This window comes from Salvia hispanica, chromosome 2 (assembly GCF_023119035.1).
Source record: "Salvia hispanica cultivar TCC Black 2014 chromosome 2, UniMelb_Shisp_WGS_1.0, whole genome shotgun sequence".
In the NCBI taxonomy this organism is placed as follows: Eukaryota; Viridiplantae; Streptophyta; class Magnoliopsida; order Lamiales; family Lamiaceae; genus Salvia; species Salvia hispanica.
The window spans coordinates 11,626,218-11,640,171 of NC_062966.1; the positions used below are offsets into that span (position 1 = coordinate 11,626,218).

A 13,954-nucleotide genomic window follows, 5' to 3' on the forward strand; every position below is an offset into this window, starting at 1 on the left:
TATCAGGGCCGAAAGCCTGGATAGGCTTATATCAATTTGGCAGGTAGCTATCTTAAATTCAGCCGGGTCATGGAGGTTATACCGGGTTATCGTGCTGCAGCGCTATCGTACCAATCAAAAACTAGATACAACCTAGATAACTGCCTGTATCCCTTATGACTCTGATGTTTGATGAGTTGCCGTATGAACATCTAACTCAAATATTCATGATTGAACACATTCTATTTGAGTATGTGCTTCTAGATATCCTTTTTTTTGGTAATGTCTAGATATCCTTTTTAAGTCTATGATTGATCTACACTAATTTCTCCCGTTTCTATCTCCTCTTCTTAATTCCCACCTCTAGTTACGAGTTATCGAATTTTATTATACTTGCAAAGTGTGGTCGTGACATAATTAATTCCCTGATTAATTAGTCATGAGGTTGTTTTATGCTATTTTAGTGACACAATTCTTCATTTTTATTGTCTTTATTCCAATTAGAAAAAATTGTACTCTCTTCGTCCATCAACAAGAGGTTCAATTTGATTTAACTTGGATTTTAAGAAATGTATTGAAATGCGGATATAAAAAATTTATAAAATAATTAGGTCTACATTATATATTAATTTTATAATAAAATGTAAGTACGATAAAGTTAATGAAAACGTTAATGGAAACATGAGGTTCTTTACCAAAAGTAGTAAAAAACAAATAGGACAATTATTAAAAAATCGATTCAAACAAGAAAGCTTGCAAGTTCATTAAAGCTCACGGTCGCGTAATATGAGCAATAAACGCATCCATCTCAAGCCGCGACGCGCCGCCTTTCTCCGTCGCCCCACGGACGACGGTGGCCATCTCCTCCGCCTTCTTCCTGATCTCGTCACCTTCCTCCGACGCAATGAGCCTCCTCACAGCATCCTCCACCATCTCCGCTGTCACAACCTCGCCCCAGTTCCTAACAGGCAGCCCAACCCTGAGCACCTCCGTGACGAGAACGGCGTTGAAGGGCTGATCTGAATGCATCGGCCAGGCGGCGATCGGAACTCCCATCTTGATGCTCTCGTTGCACGAATTCCATCCACAGTGGCTCATGAAGCCACCCGTGGAGGGATGCGCCAAGATCTCTGGCTGTGGGGCCCACTCTCTCACCACAACTCCTCTCTCTTTAACCCTCTCCTCAAATCCAGCCGGCAGCTCAATCCTCCGCGCCTCTCCATCAAACACATTTGTCTTATCGGCTTCTCTCAATACCCATATGAACTTCTGCTCGCTCCGCTCAAGCCCCTCCGCCACCACCTGCATTAGTATCACATTATCAAAATATGTACTCAAGTGCATACAAAACTCAAAAAGTGTAGCAATCATATTTGTTTAGAACACGAAAAATAGTCTTAGCAGTGGTATGAAATAGGACTACACGTAACGTACTAATTTTGGTGGACAAACAAGACTATTTTGTGTGGACGATCCAAAATAGAAAAATATAGCTAGTAGTATTTTTTTTAGATGGAGGTAGTATATACAAATACAATATGGCTACTGACCTGTACTTCATCGTTTGCGAGGGACGTGGTGGTGCCAAAGGAGACGAAGACAACAGACTTGGAGGGCTGTTTATCCATCCAATCCAAGATTTGATGCCGAGGTTTCAGTGATGGATTTGTCGGTATCATCGGCCCGATCGCCCAGCTTTTCATGTCTCCAGCGACCTCCTTGCTTTCCAATATATCCAAAAACTGGCCTTCAATGGATCTGGACGTGTTTATAATATCTCCCGATCTCAAACTCATCCCTTCACCCTGCAATCCGATGAAAGAGTACATCTCTTCGGAGATGGTGTCAGATATCGGCGGCAGCTCCCGCAGCCGCTGGATGGGGCAAAATATCCCCTTCATTTCGAATAAGAGTTTGATCTGACAGTAGGCGGAGAGGCAGTTGAAGGCGTAGGATTCGGCATTGGGAATGTTTGCAACATCCTTCACCACGGAGGCTATTAAGGGGTCGTGGATAACAACGACCCTCCGATGCTTGAGTGCCAGATTTCGCATCAAGTCCCCCAGGGGCCCCACCATGCTCAACGTGGCGTCCCATGCCGGCTGAAGGTGCTCCGGGAATTTCGTAGATTGGTCCGGGACTGGGGCCGGGGAGGCGAAGGAGGAGAAGGAAAGATCTTGGAAATTGATTTTTTGGACGTCGGTAGGGTTTAGGGCGTTGACGCGGAGTCTGGCCTGACGGTTGAAGACGGGTGAGCCGGCGTAGTGGACCGGGATTCCATATGAGGAGATGAGGCACGAGAGCTGCAGCATTTGGTTGAGATGGCCTTGAGCAGGGAATGGCACCATTATCACTGATATTTCATCTTCTTGTAAGCTTCCCATTATGGTTTTTGGTGTGTACTCAATCCTTGATTAAAACCCATCTTTATAGATCCCATAAATTTCACTCTCCGTCCTACTTTAGGAGTCCCAATCACTTTTTTGCACCCATTTTATAAAAGTAATACTCCCTCCGTCTCCCAAATTTTGACACGGTTTGACCCGGCACGGGTTTTAAGAAGTGTAATGGAAAGTGATTTGAAAAAGTTGGTGGAATGTGGGTCCTACTTTTAAAGTATTAGTTTTATAATAAGATGTGAGTATGAATGGATTAGTGGAATATGAGGTCCACTACAAAAAATGGTAAAAAGTGAAGTGTGTCAAAATTTGGGGAACGGATCGAAATAGTAAACTGTGCCAAAATTTAGGGGACGAAGGGAGTAATAAATAGTTAAAGTGAAGAAATGATAAAATAAGAGAAAGAATAATATTGAGAATAGTCTTCTCTACATTATTCTCTCTCTTACTTTACCATTTCTCCACTGTAGCTATTTATGTTATCATTTTTATACAATGAGTGCAGAAAAGTGATTGGGACATCTAAAGTGGGAGAGAATATTATAAAGAAAAATGAATAGTAAAAATTAGTGAATTGTGGGTCTTACTTTTATACAAAGTACTATTATTACTTTTATAATGTAAAATCCATTTATCAAAAATAATAAAAATGAAATGAAATATTTAATAGACGGATGAAGTCACAGAATAATACTTAAATTTCGAGGATGATATCTTGTACTTACTTCATGGAGTAGTTGGATATGAGTCATAGAATACTATGTGTAGAATAAGAATTGCGTTACTTTATTTAAATTCTGGAAACTATGCAGTCGTATGAGACAAAATTGGAAAGACCGTTTTGTCCTCTTTTGGTGTACTTGTAGCAAATAAAGGTGATGTGGTCACTCTGGCCGCCTTCACACCCTGGCCGCCTTCACACCCCGGCCCGACAGTTTGTGAGGGGGTTCAATCAGGGTACACAACAGCCTGTTAGAGAGGAGGCCTTCAACCCATTGTCCTGACAGTAGCCCATCTCCCAAGGCCTCACACTTGTGCCTGAGAGATGGAAGCTCCCACACGCCAGTAGTGAGATTCGAACCCAGCTCCTTGTAGCAATATCTGCTCCCCCGGAACCAACTGCGTTAAGCCCCTGCGGGCAAATTGGTGTACTGAAAGAGAGACTTCGTTTTTTTTACGAAATAATTGATCGTTTTGGTAAGGAGCGGCTGTCAAATTCTGAATAAGAAGAGAAGAAGAAAGAGAAACAATAACTTTCGGTATAGTAAATGATCCTCTTACTTAGTTTAGGAATACATTCATGATTCACCAGGCCATATACTTTTGCTTTTTAGTTCGACCGTTTGAATCTTTTTACTATATTTTCAATTTAATAGGTCTCTCTACTTTTATTACTCCCTCCATTTAGTAGAAATATCATTTAAGGATAACATATGTTTAATACGTACTACTCCCTCTGTCCTATAAAAGATATCACACTTATGGGATGACACATAATTTTAGCAGATTTTGTTTTGTGTGTTAGATGAAGAGAGAAAATATAATTTTTATATTAATGTGATAGAAAACTTTTTCTAAAAATAGAAGTGTGACATATTTTATGGGACAAACTAAAAAGAAAAGTGTGATATCTTTTGTGAGACGGGGGGAGTAGTTGATAAAGCAAGAGAATAAGAAAAAATAGTTGAAATTATGTAGTGGATAAGAAAATATTTTCTTAAAGAGAGCAGTTAACTTCTCTATTATCTAATTAACCAATTATCATTTATGTTTTAATCAAAATTTATGTCATATACAAATTTTTAGTATCCCGAAAATTAATCTTAGATTCTATCATAATGCATTTTGTTTATGTTGCTTGAATTAACGCACGTCACAACGATGAATTTCCCTTCATCCAATAACAGAAGTTTAACATTCAGCTCTTGTGTGCCACTGTAGCTATTGTTATTCTTGTTATTATTTAATTAACCATATGATTTGCCTTAGATTTATTTGCTATTTTAAAAGTTTTAATGTGTCTGTCAGCCGAATAGAACTCCTAATACTATTGGCCATCTGCAGGGTGAAAATGTTATCGAAGATCTTGGACTAATTCAATTGATTTTTATGAAAGTCGTGCTCCGTATGTATTACTTCCAACATATATAATTGTCATTTTCCTAAAATTAACAAGTAAGATTTCACTGTTATGTGATTAAATTCTGATATAATGCCATAGATATACTGTCAAGCTTATTATTCAACGAAAAACAAAACTGTCAAGCTTATTATTCAAGAACATAATCTCTTATTTTATTTGTTATTTTATGCTTATTTTAATTGAGTAGAGAGTACTCTGATTTAAAGAGAGCAAATAGTTTCCTGCTATCCCTATAGTCCCGACAGTCCCGATAGTCGATAGATCCCCGATCAAGTTCCCAGGATACCATGTACTCCTACTACAAATTGACAAATACTACGTTGGAGGAACTGAAAAACTACGTAATAATAATTTCCAATTTTTTCAAAAATGATAATTCGTTCATTTTTTTATTGTTAAATGAACATAAATTTAAAGATCGCGTCACGGATGACTCAAACCCGAGACCTTTGACCTCAGGTATTATTAAGTTCTCTACATCTTGGCCAACTCACTTAAACTATAATTTGTTCCTATTGCCTGTGCATAGAAGACTATTCGAGTATAATTTTCCTTTCCGAGACATTTGCATCCAATATATTTATCTCATAATAAGATTTAAATACTTCATATGTTTTGATATACTACCTCCGTACGCAAATAATAGGCTAGTTTTACCATTTTTAAGATTAGAACAATTTTAAATATGAAATCTTTTAAACAAATACAAATCATACACATCATTCTAAATGTGTACCTCATAATCCATTAACACTATTTTTACCTTCTTTTCCCGCATTTATTCTTACTATATCAATTATGCATTAAAACTCGTGTATTTACAACTTTATTTATTTTCTGTGGACGAAGTTAGTAACTTTAAAATTTATGTTTATTTACTTATAAAAAAAACCGGTACATACAAACTTCTAGGCCTCGCTAATGGAAGGATCCAGAAATTATAAAATATTTGGGCCTAATCCATTTAGAAAAATTCCTTGAAATAGTAGTACTAGTCAAGTACTAATACTCCCTCTGTCTCCTATATAGCTGAGTCTATTTTCTTTTGGATTATCCTCAGTCATTTATTCTCTCTTCATTTCTCTATCTTTTTTCTTTCTATTTTATTTTTCTTTTACTGAACTCATTCAAAATAATTTTTCTTAAATCTTGTGCCACAAAAAAATACATCTACTACAGAGAGACGGCGGGAGTACATTATATGGTGGTGTTCGATTTGTTAAATAAAACTCCCTTCGTTTCATTTGCCATTTTCGTACATTCCATAGTAGTGGAATAATTTTTCTTTTTAGTAAAAGTCAATAGATTTTTTCTCACTTACTTTACTCTTTCTTACTTTATTATCTCTTACCTCTCTACATTTTTCATTTCTTACTTTATTCTTCCATTATCTAACTAATTTAACATAATTTTTTCTTAAATTACGTGAAAAAGAAATGCCTCCACTACCGCGGAACGAATGGTGTGTCGTATAATAGTGAGATACAATATGTGATAACTACACTGTAATTAATCTCAGGTGAATTAGTTATAAAAGTGAAGGTGATGATTAATCATGAGATATAGTCCTATTTTAGCATTATAAACACGAGCCATATACTATAAGAGATCTAGCTTTTAATAATACCGTTAAACAAGAGATAAGATTATTCATATATTTAATCACTAGTGATCATAAGTATAAAGTGGGACATATCATATCATTATGATATGCCACGTGTTAGGGTCCAGAGTCCAGACAATTGAACTTTTTTATTATATATGAATACCTTTTTTTTTTTTTTTAAAAAATTCAAATATTAATTGGATGTGATTTAATTATACATGGAAATTTCCGGAGTCCGATCCATAAATCAAATGACCACAATTTGATGTATATGTGACTAGTATTATCTAAACCTGTGTTATTTTTTTTATAATATCTATATAAATTTTAACTATATTCAAATTGCGAATATTGTAGAAGTGCCTATGAAATATAGAATAAAAAGTTTTAATGTGTCTGTCGGCCGAATAGAACTCCTACTATTATTGGCTATATCTTCAGGAAAAGAAATGTTGAATCGAAGACCTTGGACTAATGCAATTGAATTTTATAAAAGTCGTGCCCGGCTGCCCGTATCTATTACTACTACAATATGATTGTCATTTTCGTAAAATTAACAACTTAATATTTCACTGTTATGTGATTGATGAACTCTAATATATTGCAATAGATGTAGTGTCAAGCATTTTATTCAACTACGAAGAGCTGTCAAAATTATCTAAATACAAGCATTATCTCTATTTTTTTTTTTTATTATACTCACTTTTTTAATTTTGTTCATTGAAATTTAGTAGAGAAGTATCTTACTTCCTCTGTCCCTAATAATTCGTCACCATTTAACCTGACACGAGTTTTATGAAATGTAATAGAAAGTGGGTTGAAAAAGTTAGTGGTACGTGGGTCTACTTTTATATATTGATTTTGTAATCGAATGTGAGTGGGAATGAGTTAGGGAAATGTGGAGTCTACTAACTAAAATGATAAAAATGAAAGTTGTCAAATTTTTAGGAACAGACCAAAATAGAAATAAGTGACAAATTTTCAGGAATGGAGGGAATACTACTATTTATTACTATTCTCTACTATAGATGTATAATTTGATGGAAGCATGTATTCAGAGATGAAATTTATGTTACAGTACTCTAAGTATGTTTATTATAAAAGCATAATCACCTCAATACAAGAAAAACAGGCTTTTTCTCGAGCACCAAGTGCTCGGAAATATAAGGCAAAATACTTAGAAAATCGAGATATACCGAGCACATTCCTAGCACCGAGAGTGCTCGGCATTCGCTTCGTCAGAATTTTTATACGAGCACCTTAGAGTGCTCGGACATCCGAGCACCCGATTGTGCTCGAAAAATGCAGAGCACATACCAGGTGCTCGTAATATTCCGAGCACTTACATGATTTTCAGATTTTGGAACATGGCGAGCACATACTCAGGTGCTCGGACATCCGAGCAACCGTTTGTGCTCTGCATTTTACCGAGCACTTTGCGTATGCTCGGAAATTCGCAAGTACATGCATATGCTCGGAATTTTCGAGCTGATACTGAAATGTTTCCATTTTCCAAGCACATATAAGTGCTCGGAACAAGTTATTTTTTTGTTTGTTTTTTTTTAATATATTATTTTTTATTATAATTTTTAAATTAATAAAAAAACAAAATTATTGAATTAATAAATAAAGAAAACAAAATTCAAATAACATTAAATTAAATAGTTTTACAATTGTTTTATTATACTATTCCTCCTACAACATTACAATTTGTTTATCCGAATCCATCTACACCTATGTTAAGCTAATCTGAATCCGCTTGCACTTCTCCAATCTGCAAGTTGTATGAGTTTGCGTCCAGAGCCTTTGTCCTAGCGGCAAGGAGCTTAGACATCAATGTATGAGGTGCCGAGTTCGAGCCTCTTAACCTCAGTTGTAAAATCTACACAATAGACAAAACATTAACATAGATATGAAAAAGATTTATATTCTTGCTGGAATTGAATGCAAACAAAGAAGACATACTAAGCAGATAGATAAGGCAACAATCACCTATTATCTCCATGCATCATCCAACTTGGAGAAACATATATTTGACACAAACTTATCATCAAAACCTGAACAAGTAAGGGAAGAGGGATCAGGGCACAATGGTTTGACAGTTCTAATAGATGTTTTACTCTTAAACAAGTTCTTTTTGCGTTAGAGGTTGTGAGTTTCTCCTTCCCAGATACTGTTAAGAAATCTCCATCTTGGTAAGTATTTAGTCTTAAAAGTTTTCTGATAGGATTAGGCTCTATAAATATAAGGCATCTAGGCATGACTATCTTGATTTTTATATTTTATTATCTAATTATGCCCATGTTTTATTTACTATTCTACATAGATCTTAAGAAAAACGGAAGAGATAACTAGTTATCTTCAACTAATGAGGAATAACTTCATTTATAGTTCAACTTAGTTTCTAAAATGTTGATGAGTTATGACAAACTCAGGCATTTTATTTCATCCTAGGTTGTGTTATATTATGTACTCATCCAGCAGTGTTTTGACTGTAGAATCAGAGCATTAACTGGTTCCAATTTGTGAAACCTTAGGATTGTAGTCTATCCCGCAAATGGAAATCTCCTAACATGACTCCATTAAGTATTATACGCATACAATAAAGAGTTTCTCAAAGACTCAAACTAGTCTAAAACTTGTTCAAATGTCTGGGACCAGGGTTGCCTTGAAGCTTGAGAAATCGGCGGTGGAGAAAAGCGGGGGCGGAATAAGGAGAGTGACGGAGAGTGCCAGAGAGCGGTGGAAAAGCAGCAGCTTACCGACCTGAAATAAAATGGAGCAGCTTATGAATAGATGTATTTATTACATTCTGTGGCAAGGGTTCTAACTTAAAGAAAGAGCAAAAGATAACAGAATGCATGACCGAGTTATGATGTCTGATAGTGAGTTAAGCGGAGAGCAGATAATATATGGTGAGTTTAATTTCCATTAGATAAATATATGGTGGCACATAGTATAACCAAAGTGGTAAATAATAAGCTTAGACATCAAACAAACTAAATAATTAATGAGGCTGGAGGCAGTGCATTAAAACTGAAAATCCTTTTGATACAAAGTTATCTAATACAGAGCATAATCTTAACAATGATGATGTGATACTTGGAGGCAGTATAGATTTCATATATCTTCTCACATTACAGTAGCATTAAACCTGAGAACTGAACAGCTAACTATCCAGGCATTAGAAAAGATAACATAATGCAACAATTCAGCCAAATGCAAGTGAGTAAACTCAAGTAAAAAATTATACATGGACAAGTTCAACACAATATGTGAACCTGGTTCAGTTATGCCGGTGCCAAGTTTCTTTGGTCAATCTCATTATCAATTATAATACTATTCAACAACACAAACATGATTTTTAGAGGTAAACAAACAACAACTTTACCTTTATGAATGGCAGAGTGGAAGAGCACAAATATTCCCTCGTTTCAAATCTTCAAGCAAAGCAAACGGATCTGAAATTCAGAATAGCTAATGATAATGTAAAGCAAATAGTCATTAGAGATTATGAATAAATTTTAGCCGAATATCATGCCGAATTCTGAAATCACAAATGAAGAATCAGAGTGCGAGTGAGAGAGGATACGAGATCTTTGCTATGATTTTGAACAATTAATCATGTCTCAAGTTAAATGCCTAAACCTATTAAAACGTAAACGCGTGATATATACAATTCAATCACAATAATGCCTCAATAATCAGATTATTTAACCAGAGTCACAATCCAAACCTCAATAGAATCGGATAGTATAATAGAAATCAATGATACCTCACCGATTCCAATCAAATTTTGAAAAATCAAAAACAGCAATTCCATAACCTCACCGCTCTCGGCTCGATGATCTTCTCGGCTCGATGATCTTCTCCAAATGCTTAAACGTGCTGAACAGTGCGACACTCGTTTGCAGATTCTAAACCGAATGTAATGTCTAAACGGCTAAACGCCACCAAATCAGTCGAATCTCACCGCGGAGAGCTGTTTAACAACAGAGTGGGATGAAGAGTCAGAGAGAGAAGGGAGGTTTAGGTTTGGTCTTTATAGAGGCAATGAAATTTTGAGAGAAATGGTTGCGCTGAAATTAGCTGGTATTTTGCCCTCTTTGAAATGGTGAATGACTGTTGTGAATCTCAAATTGTGACTTTGTATTACTCCCTCCGTCCCAGATAATTCGGGTCACTTTGACCGGACAGAGTTTTAAGAATTGTAATAAAAAGTGGGTTGAAAAAGTTAGTGGATTGTGAGTCCTAGCTTTATATATTAGTTCTATAATAAAATGTGAATAGAAATGAGTTAATGGAATATAGGGTCCACTTCCAAAAATGGTAAAAGTGAAGTGGGACAAATTATGTGGGACGGACCGAAATGGAAAACTGAGACGAATTATCTGGGACGAAGGGAGTATAATTTTTTGAAATCCCGAGCAAAAGATCTCTGCTCGGTCAATTCCAAGCACGTAAAAGTTGCTCGTTACAATAAAAAATAAATAAAATGAACATATTGACTGAGTTTTTTTTTAAATCCCGAGTAAAGATTCCGTGCTTGCAATATTCCAAGCACATCTAAAGTGCTCGCTGTAATTAATAAAAATAAAATGAATATCTTGCAATAGATTTCTGAAAATCCGAAAATTGTTCATCTTTTCTATGCCGAGCACATTAGTGGTGGTAGGGATTTTCCAAGCACGTTATATGTGCTCGCTATGTTTGAAAAATATATATCCACGATTTGCAATATTCCGAACAAAAGTGTTGTGTATTTGTTTTTTGATCCTGAGCATATTTAGAGTGCTCGCTTGTCTCCGAGCACAATTGTAGTGCTTGTATTTATAGGTGAACATGCACAAATATTCGCACAAATAAGGTGCGCGCAAGTATCAAACTAATTTTTTTTATTACTGTTGAATAATTTAACTTAGTATTTTTTTTTATTCTTCGAGCACATATTTTGTGCTTGCATATATTGGTGATGTTTCTTTGTATAACCCGAGCACTTTTGGAACGCCATAGTTCCATGAGTTGTCCATGATCGCAATTCTTGCAACTTAGCACATCATTTTATCATATCGCTGAGACATTTAGATGTGGTCGCTAATCTTCCGAGCATATATGATGGTGCTCGCTTATCTGCGTAAATAAAAGTAATTTATTTAATCAATATTCTAAATGACAGAATAATATAATCGAGGTTTTAGTAACTTCAATAAATAGTTTGAAACAAGATTTTTATGATGGTTTTATTTTGAAAGTATATGTGCTCTCTCAAATTGATATATGTAAAACGAAAAATGTATTGCATGAGTTTTTTTTTTTTTTTTTTTGAAAATCCTGAGCACGGTGTTAGTGCTCGTAGTATTCCGAGCACATATGATGGTGCTCGCTTGTCTGCATAAATAAAATTAATTTGTTTAATTAATATTCTAAAATGATAGAATAATATGATGAAGGTATGAGTAATTTCATTAGATAGTTTTAATGAAATTATTTTGAAAATATATGTGCTCTCTCAAATCTATATAATTAAAATGAAAAATGTATATTTTTTTTGGAAATCCCGAGCACGGTATTAATGGTCGCAATATGCCGAGACATTCATGATGCTCGCCATTCATAAAATGAAAGTAATTTAGTTAATTAATATTCTAAAATGATAGAAAAATATAATGGAGGTTTGAGTAATTTCATTAGATAGTTTTAAACAATATGTCCTGTTTTAAATATATATGTGCTTGCTCAAATCGATATAAATAAAATGAATTGTATTGTATGAGTATTTTTTTTTAAATCCCGAGCACAGACCTAGTGGTCGCAATTAAAAATAAATTTTTAAATTTTAATAAATTTTCAATTTTCTATGAAAGTGCTCGGAAGTTTTAAAAAAATATAATTTTTAATCATTTATCAACAATAATAAATTTAAACATATCAATATTTTTTATTAGTACATATAAATATCTCGGAAAATTTGCAAACAAAAAAAGTTGTGGATCATTCACCATAAATATTAGTCAAATTTATTTTGAACATAAAATATCAATTATTTTAAGCAATGAATCCGAGCAACATACTGTGTAAGTGCTCGGAAGTTATATAAAATACTTTATTAATAATTATTTAATAAGAACAATATTTTAAAACATGTCAATATTTTTTATTAGTACATAGAAGTATCTCAAAATATTTGCATACATAAAAATTTGTGGATCATTCACCATAAATATTATTCCATCTGTCCCGGATAATTCGACCCACTTTGATCGGGCACGAGTTTTAAGAAATGTAATGAAAAGTGAGTTGAAAAAGTTAGTGGAATGTGAGTCCTACTTTTATGGAGTATTAGTTTTATAATAAAATGTGAGCGAGTAAGAGCATCCGCAATGGTGCTTAGGCCGGATACATAGGCCGGCCATAGACCAGGCCATTCTCTCCCCCGCCCACGTCGGCAACACTAAAAAAACCACTTGCCACGTCAGATTTAGGCCACCCATAGGCCAGCCGCAATAAAAATAATTCAAAATATACTACATTTACGGAATTAAAATTAAGTTTAAAATACGGAATTAAATTTACGACACATATATGGGAAAATTCATTAATTGCATTTAAAAAAGTTACATAGATAAAAAAAAAAATTACATGCATAATAAAGAAAAAAAACTATCGCCGTGCAATCCTCCGTGCCCACAACTCTTCAATTATATCCTTTTGGAGTTGAATATGAGCATCCACTTGGTGCATGTTGGCAAATTCCTTGAGGCGGCCGGCTTCATCGAGAGGTACCCCTTGTCGTACACTAGGGGTGGCCGTTCCGTGGCTTGGACCGGCTTCATCGTCACTGACCCAACTAGTCAGTTGTACGCCTTCGTCTTCGACGATCATGTTGTGCGAGGATAATGCAAGCGTACATTATCTCGGAAACGCATCCGACATCCCACAAACGCGTTGGACCCTTAATTGCCGCCCATCGAGGCTGGAGCACACCAAATGCGCGCTCCACGTCCTTGCGCGCCGACTCCTGTCGTTGCGCAAAGTAGGCCTTCTTTTCATCACTTGTTTGTCGGATCGTCTTTACAAAGACCGGCCACCGAGGGTATATCCCATCCGCCAAGTAGTAGCCCATATCATGCCGGTTGCCGTTGGCCACAAAAGAGACGGCTGGATCAATGCCCTGACACTTCTCGTTAAAGAGGGGAGACGAGTTCAGGACGTTGAGGTCGTTGTTCGACCCGGCTACCCCAAAATACGCATGCCAGATCCACAGCCGGTAATCAGCTACGGCCTCGAGGATTATCGTGGGGTTCTTTGACTTGTAGCCGGTCGTGTAGGCCCCCTTCGAGGCAGATCGGACAGTTCTTCCACTCCCAATGCATACAATCTATGCTGCCTAACATCCCGGGGAACCCATGTTTCTCCCCGTGCATCTGCATCAAATTCCGACAATCTTCGGGAGTAGGGCTTCGAAGGTGCGCTCACCGTAAATGCTTGATCACGCCCCCACGAGAACTCCTTCAGACATTTCAGTGGCTGACGACTCACCGATGTGGAGGTACTCATCCCACATGTGCGCGCCTCCGTAGGCCAAGCTGCCCGATTGCCGCCGTGCACTTTTGAATAGGGGTGTGGCCGGGTCTGCCAGCCGCGTCGTGCCTGAAGCGGAAACATAGATATCGACGCTCTAATGCGCCAACGATGCGCATAAACAACTCCCTGCGCATTCTAAAACGCCGTCGGAACATGTTGGCGGGAAACCGCGGGTTCTCTGCAAAGTAGTCGTCGTACAGCCGCGGCGATGTGCGGCTACGTGATCCCGATCAATCACTGCTC

General features: G+C 36.4%; 2 protein-coding genes across 2 annotated transcripts in view; both read right to left on the reverse strand.

Moving 5' to 3' along the window:
• Positions 1-653: 653 nt before the first annotated feature.
• LOC125204928 (zeatin O-glucosyltransferase-like) lies at positions 654-2,362 on the reverse strand. The gene is made up of 2 exons (XM_048103702.1): positions 1,530-2,362; positions 654-1,281 (listed from the first exon to the last, which is right to left on the reverse strand). The coding sequence occupies exons 1-2, from the start codon at positions 2,325-2,327 to the stop codon at positions 751-753; spliced, it is 1,329 nt and encodes a 442-aa protein (XP_047959659.1). The 5' UTR covers positions 2,328-2,362; the 3' UTR covers positions 654-750.
• A 5,415-nt stretch (positions 2,363-7,777) lies between these two features.
• The window catches only part of LOC125206280, a 7,703-nt gene continuing 1,526 nt past the window's right edge, over positions 7,778-13,954 (reverse strand). Inside the window, exons 2-5 of the mRNA XM_048105556.1 lie at positions 9,959-10,044; positions 9,519-9,567; positions 8,795-8,893; positions 7,778-8,009 (exon numbers count right to left, since the gene is read on the reverse strand). Of these exons, the coding sequence (XP_047961513.1) occupies positions 7,872-8,009; positions 8,795-8,893; positions 9,519-9,567; positions 9,959-10,044 (372 nt within the window). The 3' untranslated portion in view covers positions 7,778-7,871. The remainder of the gene's footprint in view (positions 8,010-8,794; positions 8,894-9,518; positions 9,568-9,958; positions 10,045-13,954) is intronic.